We start from the raw sequence: 17,118 nt of genomic DNA, 5'->3' as shown, positions 1-17,118 counted from the left end.
TGCAATAACATTGCGTTATTTGGTCAGCTAATCTGCATACCATAAACTACATATGCATCTAATAGATGTAGTAACAACCTATTTATATAGATAATTAGATTGTGATATCTATATGAAAGTTTCTGAAGGACTAAAAATATCTAAACCATTCAATAAATATTCGCAAGGGTTATACTAAGTCAAATTGCAAAGATCTTTATATGTTATAAAGCAATCTGGACAAATGTGGTATACTCGTCTTACTGAGTATCTAACCAAAAACAAATTTAAGAATGATGATATCTGCTCATGTGCTTTCATAAAGAAATCTGCATTTGGATTCATTATAATTATTATGTACGTTGATGATTTAAATATAATTAGAACCCCTGGAAAGATTTCAACAATTATAAAAGTTATAAAAGAAGAGTTTGAGATGAGAGATCTTGGAAAGACTAAATTTTGTCTCGATCGGCCTGCAAATCGAGTATATAAAAAATGAAATCTTTATTCATCAAATAACATACACAAAAAAGATATTGAACAGATTTTATATGAATAAGTCACATTCATTAAGTACCCCAATGATCGTAAGATCTTTGGATTTGAAAATGGATTAATTCCGTCCAAAAGAAGAAAATGAAGATATACTTGATCCTGAAGTACTATATCTCAGTGCCATTGGGGCACTACTGTATCTTGCTAATAATACACGACCCAATATATCATTTGTTGTGAATTTACTAGCAAGGTATAGTTCCTCTCCAACCAGAAGTATTAGAATGGAATCAAACAAATCTTTCGATATCTTAATAGAACGGTTGATATGAGATTGTTTTATCCATATGGATCCAAGTCACAACTAGTTGGCTATGCAGATGCAGAATACTTGTATGATCCACACAAAGGGATATCTCAAATATGATACCTGTTCACATATGGTAGTACAGCTATATCATGGAGGTCCACGAAACAGACGATTGCAGTAACATCCTCTAATCATGTTGAAATACTAGCGATACATGAAGCTAGTCGCGAGTGTTTTTGGCCCGGGAGTTTGATCCAATATAATCTGTCATCATGTAAACTGATTGATCATAAGATAGCTCCAACTGTTTTGTTTGAAGATAATATAGGATGCATTGCTCAAGAAACAATTGATAGAACAAAACATATTTCTTCCAAATTTTTCTTCACTGATGACCTTCAAACTCAGGAAACAATTGATGTCCAATAGATTCGCTCAAGCGATAATTTGGCAGATTTATTTATAAAGTTCCTTCCGGAATCCTCCTTTAAAAGATTGGTATATCAAATTGGGATGCACCGATTTTGAGATATAAAATAATATCGACAAGAGGGGGAGAATGTACTCTTTTTTTTCTTGGTCAAAATTTTCTCCTTATTGAATTTTTTTGACAATTTTTAATGAGGCAGTCCATCGCAAAGAATTTTGTGTTTTTTTTTCTTTCGCTAAAGTTTTTTTCAATTGAATTTTTCTTTAGTAAGATTTTAACGAGACATAATCCTAAATGATTATTGAAGGGAAAGTATTGTGATAAGAATGAGGAATGAGTTGGATGCCCATTAATACTTGGATGGTTCAATTTCTCAATGAAAAAAGGTTTAATTTTTTATTAATGAAGTTTGAAAAATCAAAACTTAGTGCATGCATAAATTGAGACTTACAGACTCTGACAATAAACACAACAATACAAATATAAAACTCTTCTTTCTTTTTCTCTCTTTATATATTTCAAAAAAAAAAAAAAATACACTATGAAATCATATTAGTAGTACATTTCACTTTTTTTTTTCAATATCTAAAAAATTGAGGCGCTTTTTTTCACACGTGGTTTTATTACAGTTAAAAAATGTGTAATAAAAAAACTGAAATAATGTCTAAAATAGATATTGAATTTTTGAACCTGAAATAAAACACACTCTGAATTTTATAAATGATCAAATAATTTCTTCACATTTTTTTGTTTGTTTGTGAATCTCTGTTGTTCCTAACCCAAATTTCCGTTAGTTAGCAATCGGAAATCGGAGTAACATTTTGGTGACTAATGAAAATTCACCACCCTAAACCCCTCTGACCCGTCTGCTTCAACCTCCAGCTCCGTGCTCTCCGCCGCCGCGGCTCTGTCATTTCTCTCTCAGCGTCGCTGGCTGTCGCTCTCTGCCACCAGGCCCTCCCGCTGTCACCGTCGCGCCTTTTTGCAGGTAGGCAGACTTCTAAATATCTTCCATTGTTCTAAACAAACCTTGATTATATATGTTAAATTTTTTAAAACCTTAAGTATAAGCGGTTAAAAAATAAAATACTTGCCTTAAGAAATAGTTTCCATAATTGGCAGCAGTAATATCGATTGTTGAATTTATGACTTTTATGTTTTTGGTCTGATTAAGTGTTTGTAAAATGTGAAATTGCCGAGTTTACATTCTTTTGATTGTTTAATTTATGATGTTCATCTGAATGTTATTTTGATTCTTAATTTAGGGGCACTTGATTTATTTTTTTTAATTCTAATTTGGTGATATTTAAAGAGTGACAATTTTACTTGGCTTAAATTATGGTTCAAACTTCAAAGTGATGAATTTTGATTACTTGTTTGTGATATATAGGGCCGCACAAGGCATTTACACTTTCCAGTTACCCACTTTAGTTCTGTTGATGGTGTAGAGCTTCACCAACATTGTACCCTGACCCTGAAAATCTGAAGCAACACTCGCCCCAAAAAGGCAAAAATGCGTTATCCTACAACATTGACCGTTTTATGCGCTGGTGGGTTGGCAGTTTCAGCATGTTCTAATCCTCTCTTTCTTATGTTTTCAGTTTCTTTTAGCTACAGATAGCAGATATTGTTGAAACTCTAATTTTCCCCTCTTTTCTCTCTTGCTTTCCAGCATTTCTTTTGCAGATACCATCGATCGCTTCAATTCCGGTTCCTAGTTCCAATTGCTATACTTTCGATAATTCTAGTCGTATTGTTGATTTCGTATCCTTCACTTCTCACAATCAAGAACATTTGTTCTTTGATTGGGCTTTGCATTTTATTTGATTTGATATTGATAATTCTAAAAGGGTCCTTACAGGGTTCGGATTTTAAAATTGGTTCTTAATAATTAATCATTTTGTTTTTGTGTTTATAAGGTGTTATTTTGAATATCAATTTTTTTCTGTAAATTGATTTGTATTTGATGCTATGCCTAAGGAGTTACAGATATTATATTTTGGAGTACTAATTCTTGATGTCTTATCCATCTTGGGAGAACCAATGACCATTTACTTGTTATTATTCTAAGGTTTTGTTCAATTTGTGGTTTGTTGTTAACTTGTTTATACTTAACTGGTTTGATAGACTAGCTGGATCGGATACCTGTTTGAGTATGATGTAAAGGTATAGACAGTGCTAGATAGTTTTCTTTTTTTAGTTTGGAAATGTTCATGATATTTGCTGGTGGTATCATATTGATATTGCGCTGATTATTTTGTTCCTTTGTTAAGTTTTGCTTCTAACGTAGGTTTCTAAACTATTCACTTTTCATTAGTGCAGGAAGGTACTGACTTAGCGGTCCGATTCTGCAAAGATGTCGAGAGTAGATCACAAACGGTAGTCCATATATAACCGTGCTTTCAGTTTGAAGTATTTATTTCAGTTAGTGCCAAAGTAGTAGTTGTTTGATCCATGTAGCCAATCTCACTTGGTGAAACAAGGCTTAGTTGTTCTATTCAACTTGAGAGGGATTAGTAATAATCTTAAAGAGATGTCTACAATGTTCTGCTCTTTTATTCAAGTGTTCATAGTAAAACGGTTAACCAACAAAAATGTATTGCTGAGTATTGACTTGATTAACCATAATAAAAAACACAGCAGAAGTAACAAAGTATTACCATATTGTCCTCATTATGACTTTTGTTAAAAGAAAAACAGGATTGTGGAGAGATAAGAATACTTTTTACATATATCTTTATTTCCTTCTCCATCACTCAGAGAAATGGATTTTGGAAGATTCTTACCATCTTTCCTGTCTTCCTCCTTCCTTTGAAGCCTTCTATTTTTTACTAAGAGGAACGTTAGTGGCGAAAAAAAAGGAGCCATCTCATTTTTTGGTTTCTTTAATTTTCTACTAGCTCTACCTTGAGATGTTTTCCATATAAGTTGATACATAAGGGTCTTAAGTTCTCAAACACTTAATTTGATAAAACCTTCATTAGTCATGGATCTTCACTTGATTTTGATTTCCAATATGCTTATAAACTAAATAATTTTATGAGTGTGGTGAATATTCCTTGTTGAGTACTTTGGATTTTTGTATTAGAATTTTTATCCATTAGTTGACTCCCAAAAGTATTCAGGGATATGTTGATTTTGGTCGATTTGATAAATACAACTACTTTGTTGCTGGTTCACACGAATCTGACTTTGTTCAAGTAAGTTTCTACGGCTTATTGTCTTTTAGGGAGAGTAAGGGATACTCCTTAGATGTCTACTTAAACCAATGAATATGATAAATTTTTCACTTCTAGTTCTCCTCCTTCTTGTTAATACCTTCTTTCTTGCTTTGTATACCACTTTCTCAATGTGTAGGAGTTCTATAATGGTGACTTGATGGGTTGTGAGCAAAGTTATGATAAAATGGGACGGACAGCTCAGGTTGGTGTTACTCTTGAACTCCTTTTTCTCTTTAAGTAAACTACATCAAGGACTCTATAATGGAAATGGTTAAAGTAGTTATCTCGTGGAGAAAAGGGGTTGTGACCATTTTTTCTTGTGTGTACATGTACAAACCTGCTTGTGCATATATTCACAGTACGTGCAACTATGTTATTGAACATTCCTTTCTTAACCCGTTTTGTATAAAGATAGAGATATAATAGATAACCAATAGGCTAAAAGTCTTTTCTCTGATGCTTGATTGTTTGGCACAAAGAAGCTTTGGCTTCTTTAGGATAAATTTTTCTGCTATATGTGGTCCATGTTTCTTCCTTATGTTACATTTGTCTTTCAGGTCAATATCATTTGTGGGAGTTGTTTGAATGGACAATGTAAAGGTATGACTATCAGTCTTTGAAACATTTGATTTGATTTGCAACTCAATTATCTTCTTTGGTATTAGAAAAAAAATTGATTTAGAAATCTCATGGATTTGCTTTATTTGTTATTTCAAATTCTCTCATTTTTTTACAAGATTTTGTTGTAATTGAATTGATTTGAGTTCTAAAAAATAAAAAAATGGATTTACATACTTTGCATGATTTATCATTATAGGATGTGCATGTTATTTTTGTTTATTTGTAAAAATTCTGAAAAATAGAGCAAAGAGTTTGCCAAATTATGTATGGCAAAAGGATCACATGCTCCTGGTCATAGATCCTCACACTGCATGTTGAGAACTCTGTTATAATTCATGTTTCAATGTAGCACATGACAAATGCTTCTTTGTTTTTTACTTGTAGGTCGACCTGGATGCATATGTAATGTCACTTATGAATCAAACTGCAGGTTTTGATGCAATACTACATTCCTGCCTCTTCTTACTCTTTTAATTATCCTAACTGAATTTTCCCTTTTGCTATTTATTTCTCTTCTTTCTGTCTACTTTCTCACCTTATCCCTCCTCCAAATTAGTTACAATAGGTTGGCCTAACTGCTGAGCCTGAACCCCCCAACCCGTTCATTAAGTTCGTAACACAATGTATAGAATTACTCATAGTCATAACATTTTCTATAAAGCTAATACTTCATGTTATGAAATCAGGAATGATCTGTTATGTTACTATAGATATTCTAATTTTTCCATTTATTGCTGGCTTGCTGCACAATAGATTAATATATGTATCACGATAAGCTTTAGAAGCTTGTTGCTTAAAGTACTTATTTGGCCTTGATCTTTACTTCTTTAGGAGATAGCAGATGATTTTCATTACTAGTCTTGAGCTCCATTATTAGTCTTGGATTTCCCATGTTTGCAGTTGAAGTATGACCTTTAAATATGACAATCTTGATAATTCCCAGAGTTTCAGTTGAACTTGCTTTACCATGTGAAAAACCGGGCCCACAAGTATTTCAAGGCTTCACGGTTGGTTTTCATCCACGATCATGGGAAATTGTGAGCATCTCTATATTTATCACAATTCTTGGAATCATATTAAGAGTTTGGCTCCCCTAAATTGCATTGTAGCTTTAAAGGGTGTGTGAGTTGGAGAAAGCAAGGGAACAGAAGGGTTTGCAGGGATTTGCAGAGTAAAATGCATAATGAAAACTGCTAAGAGAAACCAAATCCTTTAACTCCTAATTTGGTCCACATGAATTTTGAATCAAAAGACTAGTGAGATTAAATTTTATCTTAAAATTATAATTTTTGTGGTTGGTTACAGTAGAAAACAACTGTTGGATTATTTTGTTGTAAAACATTGAGATCCAAATTGATAGAAAATTAAACCTTTTTTGTCCAAAATGGTAGATTTAGGGTGGGTTGCTCAGTTCAATTATATCACTTACTGAATTTTCCTTATGTGAAAACTTTTAGGTTTATAATGGCATGACACAATTTGGTTTTGAGAAACCCAACCGTGATTTTAGGTCTGGATTACTCCTGCTGCCATCTTGTGCTTTACATAACGACAGATTTTCTTCAATCGTTATTAATGGTATGCTATGGTTTCCTTTTGCAGCTTTGATGCAGGGCAATCTCAGGTAGTCCTTTTTATGACTGCAGTAGCTTCGCACTCATCCTTAGTTGGAAAGCCTAGTTTGAAGGTACTTCTGTTATAGTTACAGTTGCAAGAACTACTATTGTCTTTGCTCATGGTACTAGCTTCATCACCATTGTTTTATTGTTGCTTATTAGGTTCTTCCAGAGAAGGGCTTGGAAATTAGATTGTCTGGATCTGCCAACCATGGGAAGCCTCCTACAACTTTGTCACCCACAATGTTGATTGTGGATTGGAGATGTATGTTACCAATGTTTTTAAGCATCATCAATTATGTTTTGTAGGGTGTGTATGTTTGTTAAACTTTCACTTGTCTACACCTTTGTCAGGCGAGGTAGTCCGTGATACTCCATATGAAGTTAATATAACAATCCCAATTGAGGGTTATGAGAGTATTGAATTTGTGCTTACAAAACTGTGCGGTGAGTCATGATGACTTTTCTAGGTTGTAATTTGTAAATTCCATTATTATTCCTCTTGTCCTTATATGCATCCAATTATCTGGAAGACCTTAACTATGGGGCTTATACTTTCCACTGATGTTACATTATTTTTCCCTTTTAATATTTGTTTATTCGTGGTTGTAGACTATACACAGGAAGAAGGTGAAGATGCCAGAAAAGGATGGGCAATATTTGGGGTGCTTTCTTGCATGTATAGCAACTGTCTTGTTATGTATACATGTTAGTATTTTGCTGTTTATTTTCTATACTTGCATTCAATATATGGCAACTTGTTATTCTGCAGATTCTTTGTCTCTTCAACCCTCTTCTGCTGTGGAGGGTTCATTTACAAGACAAAAGTGGAACGCCAGGTGGGAATTTTTCTTTCACTTACAAGTTGCCAGATTAGGATGGTTGTTGAGTATCAGTTTTTTCATATCTCAAGACAACTTATAATTTCTGTTGTGTTAACTTTTTGCAGCGTGGAATCGATGCTTTGCCTGGCATGACAATCCTATCTGCGTGTTTAGAGACAGTGAGTTCAAATCTCCTACTGATGTTTATTGATTTCTTAGAACTTTCACATGAAACTAATTAAGAATTGGTTAGATTATTTCTACACTTAAAGATGGTGGTTAGGTGAATGATGATCATCATGAAATTAGTCTTTTTGGGTCTGAGGTTGTGTTGTGCATGACACACCAGGCTTTTATAAAATACAGATTAGGTTGACTTTGATCATTACAAAATTTTGTATCATTGCTTCAGAGAAAAAAAAGTTGCAGTCACTTCAAAAGCAATTTTAATAGCAATTTTTGCTTGTTTCTATTTGGTGTTCCCCCCCTACATTTGCAAATCTATCTAACATGTCTTGAATGTTGGATGAAAATAGATTAGCGGAGCAGGGCAAAGCTACATGCGGCCGGAAGAGCAAAATAGTGCCTTTGGTGGCGAAGCCTCTTGGGAGCGCCCTCCTCCTAGTTCATCTCAAGGTGTATGGAGACAGGCAGAAAGAAGATATGGCTCCATTTGAATGAAATTGAAGTATCTTTTTCTTTGGGGCAAAAGGGGAAAAAAAAGAAAAGGAAAAAAAAAATCAAAGTAGTTTGGAAAGCTAAAAGGAAGAAGGAAATCAAGTTATAGCATGAATGCAGGTTTTGGATTACATTTAACGGGTTCGTAAACCTTGTTTGTTTGTATTTTTTGGGGGGTTTTATATTTTGCTTTAAGGTAGAGTTCAAATTATATAATTTTGTTTATGTAATTAGTTTCATTTTTAGGATAAGATTTGGTGGTTGTCTCTGATAAAAATTGTTATTTATGTTGGTCAATGCACTAGAGTTTTGCTTAATTGCTTTGCAATTATGTTATGGCGTGTTATATATTTATAAAAAATTAATCACTAAATCAATTACCAATATAGAATATATGTTAAAATATAAAATATACATAAAAAATGAGATAAATAATACGTAAATTTATATATAAATACAAAGTGGTTGATTTAATAGTTGATGTTTAATGTGTATATAATATTTTTTTTTGTTACGTTAGTTTTTATAATGATATTTGTTAACAATATCTTTTGATGGATATATTGAAATTATTTTTATCCGAAAGGCAAAAATGAAACTTTTCAATACAGGTTATAATGGCAATAAACTATATGATAGTTTTTTATGAAAACTTAAAAAGGTTTTTAAAAGTCAAATTTCATTCGCGAATTTTATTATTTAGAGGGCTAGGAATTTGGAGGCAAAGTTTAATTTGTAAAATAAAACAATAGTTTACAGTATAGCTTTGACCGTGAAATGCAACTGGCAGTGACTAAACTCTTTGTTTTGTATATACTTTGAAATGATGAGACACCTTTCATGAGTTATCTAGGAACGTTACTTCCTGCCCTTTCACCCCATAACAGTTCCTCAAACCAGAAGCTGAGTATATTTGTGCTGCTACCTAGGCCAAAACCGAACTGGACTAGTTGGTTCAATCGGATTAATCGAGAACCGATTTTAAAGCGGTTCGATCAACATTAAAAATCGTCTGACAAAAAATTAGTCAAAAAATCAGTCGAACCGATTTTTTAGAAATTTTCTGGTTTAGTTACTCCCTCAAAAAGGGCACCGTTTTGACCCCTTTAAAAAAACAAACACCTAAATAACTACCCGATGCCCAGTCCCCCAGCCCCTAGTCCCACTCTTCTCTTCTCTCTGAAAATTCAAAGAAAGACAGAGAAAATAACCCTAGCAACTAGTCTTTAGAAGTGGTAAATGGGTCTAAACCCGTCGGGCCAGCCCGTGTAATCCATCAAAAAAAGACAGGTCGGACTGAAAATTTGGGATCATCAAAAGACAAAAGCCCACCTAACCCACCCCGCTTAAATTGTGGGCTTTGGCGGGCTTCCCCAGTGGGTTGAGTTTTATTTATTTATTTTTTCTCAAAGGCTTAGATGTTTTAGGCTTTTAGCCCAGACCCAGAAACCAGTTAACCCACAACTCGACCCGACCCCAATGAAACCCTACCCGCCTAATTGGAGCTTTGAGCTTCCTCACCGTCACTCTCACTCGGTCACTCACAGGCTCCCACTCAACACAGAGCTTCAGCTTCCGTCACTCTCCACCCTCCACCCATAGTCACTCTCACTCACACCCGCAGTCTCGCACAGACGGCCTCACCCTTCACGATCGCACTTCCGTCCTCACCCCTCACGCTCGCAGAGTCGCAGTCACCGTCGCTCTTCGGTCCTCCTGGGTTCTAGCCGCCGCTGCTGCTCCGTCTAGCCGTCGTCGCTGCTGGTCTCGGTCCTGGGCTCCTGGGTCCTGTCCTCTCGCTCTCTGGCCTCTGGGTATGCTCGTCGGTCCTCTAGCTCTCTGGGTCTCCTTGTCTGTCCTCATCGCCGCTGCTCCTCGCCTCCTCTGTCCTGGTCCTCGGCTCGTCACCACTCCTCTGTTCTGGTATGTTAGTTTTCTTGCTTAGGGTTTTAGATCAGAGATTTATGTTTGTTTGTTGTGTTTTGTGTTGTTTGATAATGGTTGAGTTTTGCTTATGGTTGATAATGGTTGATATTTGATTAAATTTGATGCAGATTCATATATTGTTTGCTGTTTTTTGTGTTGTTTGATTATGGTTGATAATGGTTGATATTTGATTAAATTTGATGCAGATTCATATATTGCTACCTGTTTTTTGTGTTGTTTGATAATGGTTGAGTTTTGACTGTTGATTAAATCAGAATTGTTGATACTTGTTTTAAAATGGCTTTGAGTTTTGATTAAATCTATGCAGGTTCATATATTGTTTGCTGTTTTTTGTGTTGTTTGATAATGGTTGAGTTTTGAATTTTGATTAAATCAGAATTGTTGATACTTGTTTTAAAATGGTTTTGAGTTTTGATTAAATCTGACGCAGATTCATATATTGTTTGCTGTTTTTTTGTGTTGTTTGCTAATGGTTGAGTTTTGATTAAATCAGAATTGTTGATGCTTGTTTTATTTCAGATTCATATGCCTCCTCCTCACACGGGATTTGAGTTGTCTTCTAAAATCTTTACGCTTTTGAATGAGTGGAAAATTGATAAAAAGATTTTTTTCATTACTTTGGATAATGCTTCTTCTAATTATACTTGTGTTGATCACTTGAAAAGTACATTGGATGTGCATGGTTCATTGTTGTGTGGTGGTGAATTCTTTCATGTTCGTTGCTCTGCTCATATTTTAAATCTTATTGTCCAAGATGGAATGAAAATATGTGGTGATGTCGTGCATAAGATTAGAGATTGTATTAAGTATATGAGAAAATCTGAAAGTCGAATGGTTAAGTTTAAAGAATGTTTTCAAGATATTGAGGGACTTGAGTATACGACTGCATTATGTTTTAGATGTTCTTACTAGGTGGAATTCACTTTTTGGATTATGTTTATTTATTTTGGAGACTATTTATATTTATTTTTTGCTTTTAAATTGATTTAAATAGAAGATATGTCCTTACAAATATAAAAAAAAAAACAGTTTAGGCGGGCTTAGCCCGCCAACCTGCCATCCCGCCATTAGGCGGGGCGGGCCAGCCCTATGTCTTGTTCATTATTTGTCTCATTCAATTGTGTTGATTTTCATTCCTTGCTTCGGCTTCATTTCTTTTCTGTCGCTCGTTTGATTTGTCCGTATTATTCCTATTATATCTCGTGATCTGATTAGCTTGTATTCAGCATGTTGTGTGGAAAATTGGATTATCATTGTTAAAAAAACATTGGAAGTTCTCTGTTCTTAGTATGAATTTGATGTAAATGGATTTTCATTGTTAAAAAACATTGGAAGGACCTATTTTTATTGTTTAAGAGAGCATGTAGTTTTCTTATTTGAAACACTGAACATTTAGCTTTTGAGTTGGAGCTGAAATGTTTCAGTATAATAATTGATACTAATGAATTCTTTGTTGGATGTTAATTATAACTGAGATTTTTATTTTGAATGAATGGCAGAGATGGGTGAGGAGGTGAAAGCAATTGTTCCCGAGTCTGTGCTTAAGAAGCAGAAGAGGGAGGGGGAATGGGCCTTGAAGAAAAAGGAGGAGCTTAATGCTGCAAAGAAGAAGAGAGCTGAGAGCCGCAAGCTCATTTACAGCAGGGCAAAGCAATATGCAAAGGAATACCAGGAGCAGGTTGCATTTCACCTTAATCTATTTCCCTTTTTGTCTGTTTTAATGTTTGTTTCTGTTTCCATTATTGCGCTTTGCATTTTTCTCCGCCACATTGACCCGCTTTTATATTACAGGAAAAGGAGCTGATCCAATTGAAGCGGGAAGCAAAGCTGAAAGGTGGATTCTATGTTGATCCAGAGGCTAAACTCCTGTTTATCATCCGCATCCGTGGGTATGTGTTTGTTTCCTTTGTTACTCCATATTTATGCTATTTATACTGTGTCCCAAGTTTTAACCAATTCTATAATCTGGGTATTCTTACTTGTTTGAGCTGTGTTTTTTCAGTATCAATGCCATGGACCCCAAGTCAAGAAAGATCTTGCAGTTGTTGAGGTTGAGACAGGTACTGCTTATAATCATTGAATGTTGAGCTTTATTGTGTTATTTCTTGTGTGGGCGTTATTATGGTTTACTTGGTGCTAGTGGTACAGTTCATGACTGTTGTTTTATAACCATGTTTAATGTGATGATCATTGAGGTGCTTCAACTTGAATTCAAGTCCCTGATTATAGGTTTGTTAAACACTATTCAATTTATGTTAGAACAGGCAGATTTTTTTTTGTTGTTGAGTCACAAAAAATGGGGAGTAAACACGTCTGCTCTCATATTCTCGATCCTCTCTCTGTCACTTGTTATGTTCCCCAAGGGAGTGTTGATGCTTTGTTCTTTGGCTTTATGTGTGTTTTCACTGCATTTGCCCGAAAGTCTTGAGGCGATATAGTGTCATGGAAGTTTGACATAGTCAATTAAGAAAATATGTAATGTTTTTGGTACTTGTTTGTAATACTATCTGTTTGAAATCTTGCCATTTACACTGTGTAAAGTACCCATACTAATGTTTAACCCCCTTGCCTCTGTTTTCTTTTTTGCAACAGATCTTCAATGGTGTGTTCCTCAAGGTTAACAAGGCCACAATGAACATGCTTCACAGGGTTGAACCATATGTGACCTATGGGTATGTAAACTTGTGCTGTCATGCCTTTTTGAATGTGATAAATCCCTTATTTTTTGGGCTAAGCGTACCAGATCCTCTCCTTTTGTAGATACCCAAATTTGAAGAGTGTAAAAGAGCTTATTTACAAGAGGGGCTTTGGTAAGTTGAACAAGCAGAGAATTGCCCTAACCGACAACAACATCATTGAGAAGGTCTGTAATATTATTTTTAGCATTAGAATATACAATTCAAATACATTCTATCTACTCACTACTTTCCTTGGATGAATGCTTCAGGCACTGGGCGAACATGGAATCATCTGCATCGAAGATCTTATCCATGAGATCATAACAGTTGGACCCCATTTCAAGGAAGCAAACAACTTCCTTTGGCCATTTAAGCTCAAGGCTCCATTGGGTGGCTTGAAGAAGAAGAGGAACCACTATGTTGAAGGAGGAGATGCCGGAAACAGGGAGAACTACATCAATGAGCTTATCAGGAGAATGAATTAGGCTGTGGACTTCTGTTCCAAGCATAGTGGATTCAGTCTTTTATTGGCATTGAAATTTTGGAAGTAGTACATTTCTGACATTGATAAAATCTTTGTTTAAGGTTTATTTTGTTTTTCATTTTACAAAACATGAGTTGTAAAGCTTCAGTTCTTAGCTGCCTTGAAAACTAAATTAGCAGTGATAGTGTCATGCAATTGTAGTAGCTTCATGCAATTTTTACCAAGGTGGTAATGAACTTGGTTTAAATATCTAACCGTAACACCGTAGCATGTGCTTATTTGATTGAAGAAGTATCACTCCTAAAATGATTATTCAATAGTTTTCATCTGAGAGATGAGAAGAGAGAATAGTTATATAGAAAGAATGACTTTTCAAAATATTTTAATATAGAACCTATGTTGTTATATTATTTTATAAATAATTTGTTATATCACAGGTTTTTTGGAATATTTTTTAATTAGTTGACAAGGATTTCCTGAGTTACTTGTGAAAAATGAGAAAAAAAATTGGTCAAAGGACTAATTTGATTCACAATCTTTGTAATGATGACATGTAGTGATATGTAGACAAATTATGTTGCAACATATGAATAAACCATGTTATAATACATGGAATTATTTCAGAATACCACATCAATATGCAAATTAACAAAATACATTAAAATAATTAACTTGAGCCATGAAATAAAAATTTAAATTTGAAATTAAAATGGTTAAAAATTTAAGAGCCAATTTAAAGTTCGAGTAAAAATCCAAAGACTCCTTTTGAGATTTTACTAAATAATCGTGTATCCATGGTCAGAGTATTTAATATATATGAGAATAAAAGTTAAAAAGCAAGAAACTTATGCTAAACATATAGTTTTAAACCAAAAGAAGACAACTTTAGTTGATCATTGGATTATAATACTATAATATTATCCACGAAACGAGTAGGTACACCTATTCCTTTGCAACATTGCATCATAATAAGATTAACTATATTCCCTTTACAACTTTTCTTCTTTTCAGTTAATTTATTATGATTATTATCAATACTTCTTATTTATTCCCATGCATTAGTCAATAGGTACTCCATTCCCCGACAATAAGGTTGAGTTTGTTTTCGAGAACAGGACAAGACAATAGAATAGGATAAGATACTGATGGACAGAGATACAAAATTTTGTATTTTTATATTTTGTTTGACGATAAAATAGAACAAATTATGAAAATTCAATTTATTCTAATTTTTTTTCATTCAAAAAATTTGAGATGGAAAATATAATAATAAAAAATATAATTATAAAAAATTAACAAAAATAATAAAAAATAAAAAATAAGTTGTGTCTCTTGTTAGTGTCTCTGTGTCTTTCTTGTCAGGATAGACACAAAATACACTAATTCAGTGTCTCTGAACACATTGTCTTTATTTATGTCTCTTCTGCCAAATACGGTTTTATGTTTCTGTATCCCTGTCTTAATGTCCTATCTCTGTAAATAAACGCAGCTTTATAAACACAAATAAAACTAATTAACTTTTAGCTTTCAAAGGTTTTAAGTGTGAAACGAATTCAATTCCCAATTAATTTGGAAGCTGACAGCTGCATCTATATATAACGTTAATTAAGTCTTAAGTACTAATTAAACTTACACAATGTTAATTATATTAGTGGTCTCAAGTCTCAACCCTGACTCTTTTTATTGTTAGGTTGTCATATATACTAATTAATTAACTACACATATGCTAGCAAAAACATGAGGCACAATATCAGAAATAGAGTGAGGGTATAATATTAGTCACGCTTTATAATTTAAGATTATCTAAAAAACAATTATTTAATGTGTAACCCGGAGGGTGTAGTTGATGGAAGAAACTCATTCTTCCTTAACCAATGTTGAGATATTACATGTGATAGATATAGTTCTATACTTTTATATTGATCGAAAATAGATCAAGTGAAGTCTATATATGTAATATATAGATTACATAAAACCACTTCTTTTAAAATTTTCAATACATAAAAAGAGAGTATGAATGATTATAATATTATACTAATTTTTTTTAATTTAATTTTAACAAAATTAAATTTTAAATCTTTTAATTATAAAAACTCTGATATTATGTATGTTATGAAATCACTTTTTTAAGAATTTAAATTGATAAAAAAATATATATATATAAATAATTATATCTCTAAGATTATATTTGAAAAAAAAAAGATTGAGACTGAAAGATAGAAATTTAATTAAATTTTTGTATTGTGTTGGATTTTAAACGTATAAAATTGAGTTATATTTTAGTATTCTATTTGGTTTAAAATAAATATAAAGAGAAACCTTAATTTGTTTTTAAAGAGGGGGTAAAATTAGAATTTAAAAATTTAAATGTGAATATTTAAAAAAAAATATTATTAAAATTTTAGTCTTTATCTTTAAAAATTTTAGTCTCTTAACTACCAAACATGATATCAAATCTCAATTTCCCCAATTTCGGTTCTCTCAGTCTTTGGAAACAAACATAGCGTAATAACATAAGAATTCAAACCTATTCCTTTAAGTATTTGAATCAAAATGTGATGTATTATATTATAGGATAAATTATTATTTTAGTTTCAATATTTAGACTAAATTTTAATTTATTTTTAATATTTTAAATATTTTATTTTAGTTTCAAAAATTTTTAAACGTTTTATTTAATTTTTAAAATTTTTTTAAGCAGATTTAATATTGTCCTACCATTAATTCACTCAAACAATTCGCATATTAAAGAGTCAATAACATACGTTTGATTTCAGTATATAAGTAAAATTGATTCACTAACGATCACTAATATAAAAGTTTTTCCTTTTGATTTTGAAGTGTTGATGATTGATTGTTAGAATTTGGAGTTTTATACCAAAAGAAAATTGAGAAGTGTTGCAAGAAGATTTTATTTATATTTTTTTTAATACATGAAAGAATATATGACTTAACTAATAACGTTGTTAACGTCCACGTTACTCATTTTATTAACTATTAGAGTCAAATTTAATGGTAGGACAATGTTGAAGCTATTTAAAATTAATTGAGATAGAAATAAGATATTTAAAATGTTAGAAATCAAATTAGAATTTGATCCAAACATAAAAAACTGAAATAATATTTTATTATATATTATATCTCAATTACTGTTGTTATTTACTAAAAATAATTAATATTACATATTTAAGTCTTTTTGTTAATCAAGTCTAACTAAATTAGTCTAACATAACAAAAATCAATTATAGCTAACATTATTTCAAATCTTATATATTTTTTAACTTAATTGAATTTGGTTCGTAAAAAGCCTTTTATATATAGCATTACTTTTTATTAAATCCATTTCTGTTTTTTTTTTTTCTTTCAAAAAGTGATTCTGTGCTGTCTATGATGTATTACCGCGTAGACTTTGCTCCTAAGAAACAAAATTAGAAGGAAAACACATGGAAGAATTATTGCTTTCAGATTTTGAGGGACTCAAATTTCAACATCATAGAAGAAATTGAATTGTTCTGATGGGTAGTAGTATCTATCATTTGGACACAATTTTGGTGAGAAATTGAGTCAATAATTTGATGAAGTCAACTGAGCAGGTAAGTCCACGTTAACTTTATGGACTTAATCTATAATAATAAGACACACACATAACAAACCTGCAGATTGACCAAGCTGAAATTTGATATTATTGTCATTGTTTTCTGGAAGCATTTTATTTATTATGGATTTAGTAAATTGCAAGCGAAGCATTAAATTAGGTTATTTGTTTGGCTTTGGTTGCATAGAAATATGAAGTCTTTGGTCTCATATGGTATACTAATTAAAGTGTACAAGC

The 17,118-nt window shown here is 32.6% G+C and overlaps 2 protein-coding genes across 3 annotated transcripts; both read left to right on the top strand.

Moving 5' to 3' along the window:
• The first annotated feature begins 1,903 nt into the window (after nt 1-1,903).
• On the top strand, nt 1,904-8,176 carry LOC107476927 (uncharacterized). Its single transcript, XM_021129901.2, has 18 exons — nt 1,904-2,205; nt 2,608-2,767; nt 2,890-2,981; nt 3,345-3,383; nt 3,540-3,596; nt 4,343-4,417; nt 4,575-4,640; nt 4,996-5,038; nt 5,444-5,489; nt 6,003-6,096; nt 6,517-6,569; nt 6,662-6,746; nt 6,838-6,940; nt 7,030-7,122; nt 7,288-7,354; nt 7,448-7,514; nt 7,625-7,678; nt 8,036-8,176. Exons 2-18 carry the CDS (start codon nt 2,731-2,733, stop codon nt 8,174-8,176), a joined length of 1,212 nt encoding a protein of 403 aa, XP_020985560.1. The 5' UTR covers nt 1,904-2,205; nt 2,608-2,730.
• A 1,524-nt stretch (nt 8,177-9,700) lies between these two features.
• On the top strand, nt 9,701-13,577 carry LOC107477107 (60S ribosomal protein L7-2). 2 transcript variants are annotated; one of them, XM_016097174.3, is made up of 7 exons: nt 9,701-10,100; nt 11,624-11,802; nt 11,916-12,013; nt 12,127-12,184; nt 12,717-12,796; nt 12,885-12,987; nt 13,072-13,577. In XM_016097174.3, exons 2-7 carry the CDS (start codon nt 11,626-11,628, stop codon nt 13,285-13,287), a joined length of 732 nt encoding a protein of 243 aa, XP_015952660.1. In that variant the 5' UTR covers nt 9,701-10,100; nt 11,624-11,625; the 3' UTR covers nt 13,288-13,577. The 2 variants fall into 2 exon arrangements, with proteins under 2 accessions (XP_015952660.1, XP_052117851.1); XM_052261891.1 differs by lacking the exon at nt 9,701-10,100 and having other exon boundaries at nt 11,617-11,802.
• Nucleotides 13,578-17,118: the final 3,541 nt, after the last annotated feature.

This window comes from Arachis duranensis, chromosome 1 (assembly GCF_000817695.3).
Source record: "Arachis duranensis cultivar V14167 chromosome 1, aradu.V14167.gnm2.J7QH, whole genome shotgun sequence".
Lineage (NCBI taxonomy): Eukaryota > Viridiplantae > Streptophyta > Magnoliopsida > Fabales > Fabaceae > Arachis > Arachis duranensis.
Note: the sequence above shows the minus strand (reverse complement) of the source record. Positions and strands in the feature narration are given on the sequence as shown.

Coding starts and splice junctions, on each gene's coding strand:
- LOC107476927 (XM_021129901.2), top strand. CDS start 2,731: ATGCGTTATCCTACAACATTGACCGTTTTATGCGCTG. Junction 3,597..4,342: donor TCGAGAGTAGATCACAAACG/GTAGTCCATATA, acceptor AAAAGTATTCAG/GGATATGTTGATTTTGGTCG. Junction 7,679..8,035: donor TATCTGCGTGTTTAGAGACA/GTGAGTTCAAAT, acceptor GGATGAAAATAG/ATTAGCGGAGCAGGGCAAAG.
- LOC107477107 (XM_052261891.1), top strand. CDS start 11,617: ATGGCAGAGATGGGTGAGGAGGTGAAAGCAATTGTTCCCGAGTCTGTG. Junction 11,803..11,915: donor CAAAGGAATACCAGGAGCAG/GTTGCATTTCAC, acceptor TTTATATTACAG/GAAAAGGAGCTGATCCAATT. Junction 12,185..12,716: donor AGTTGTTGAGGTTGAGACAG/GTACTGCTTATA, acceptor TTTTTGCAACAG/ATCTTCAATGGTGTGTTCCT.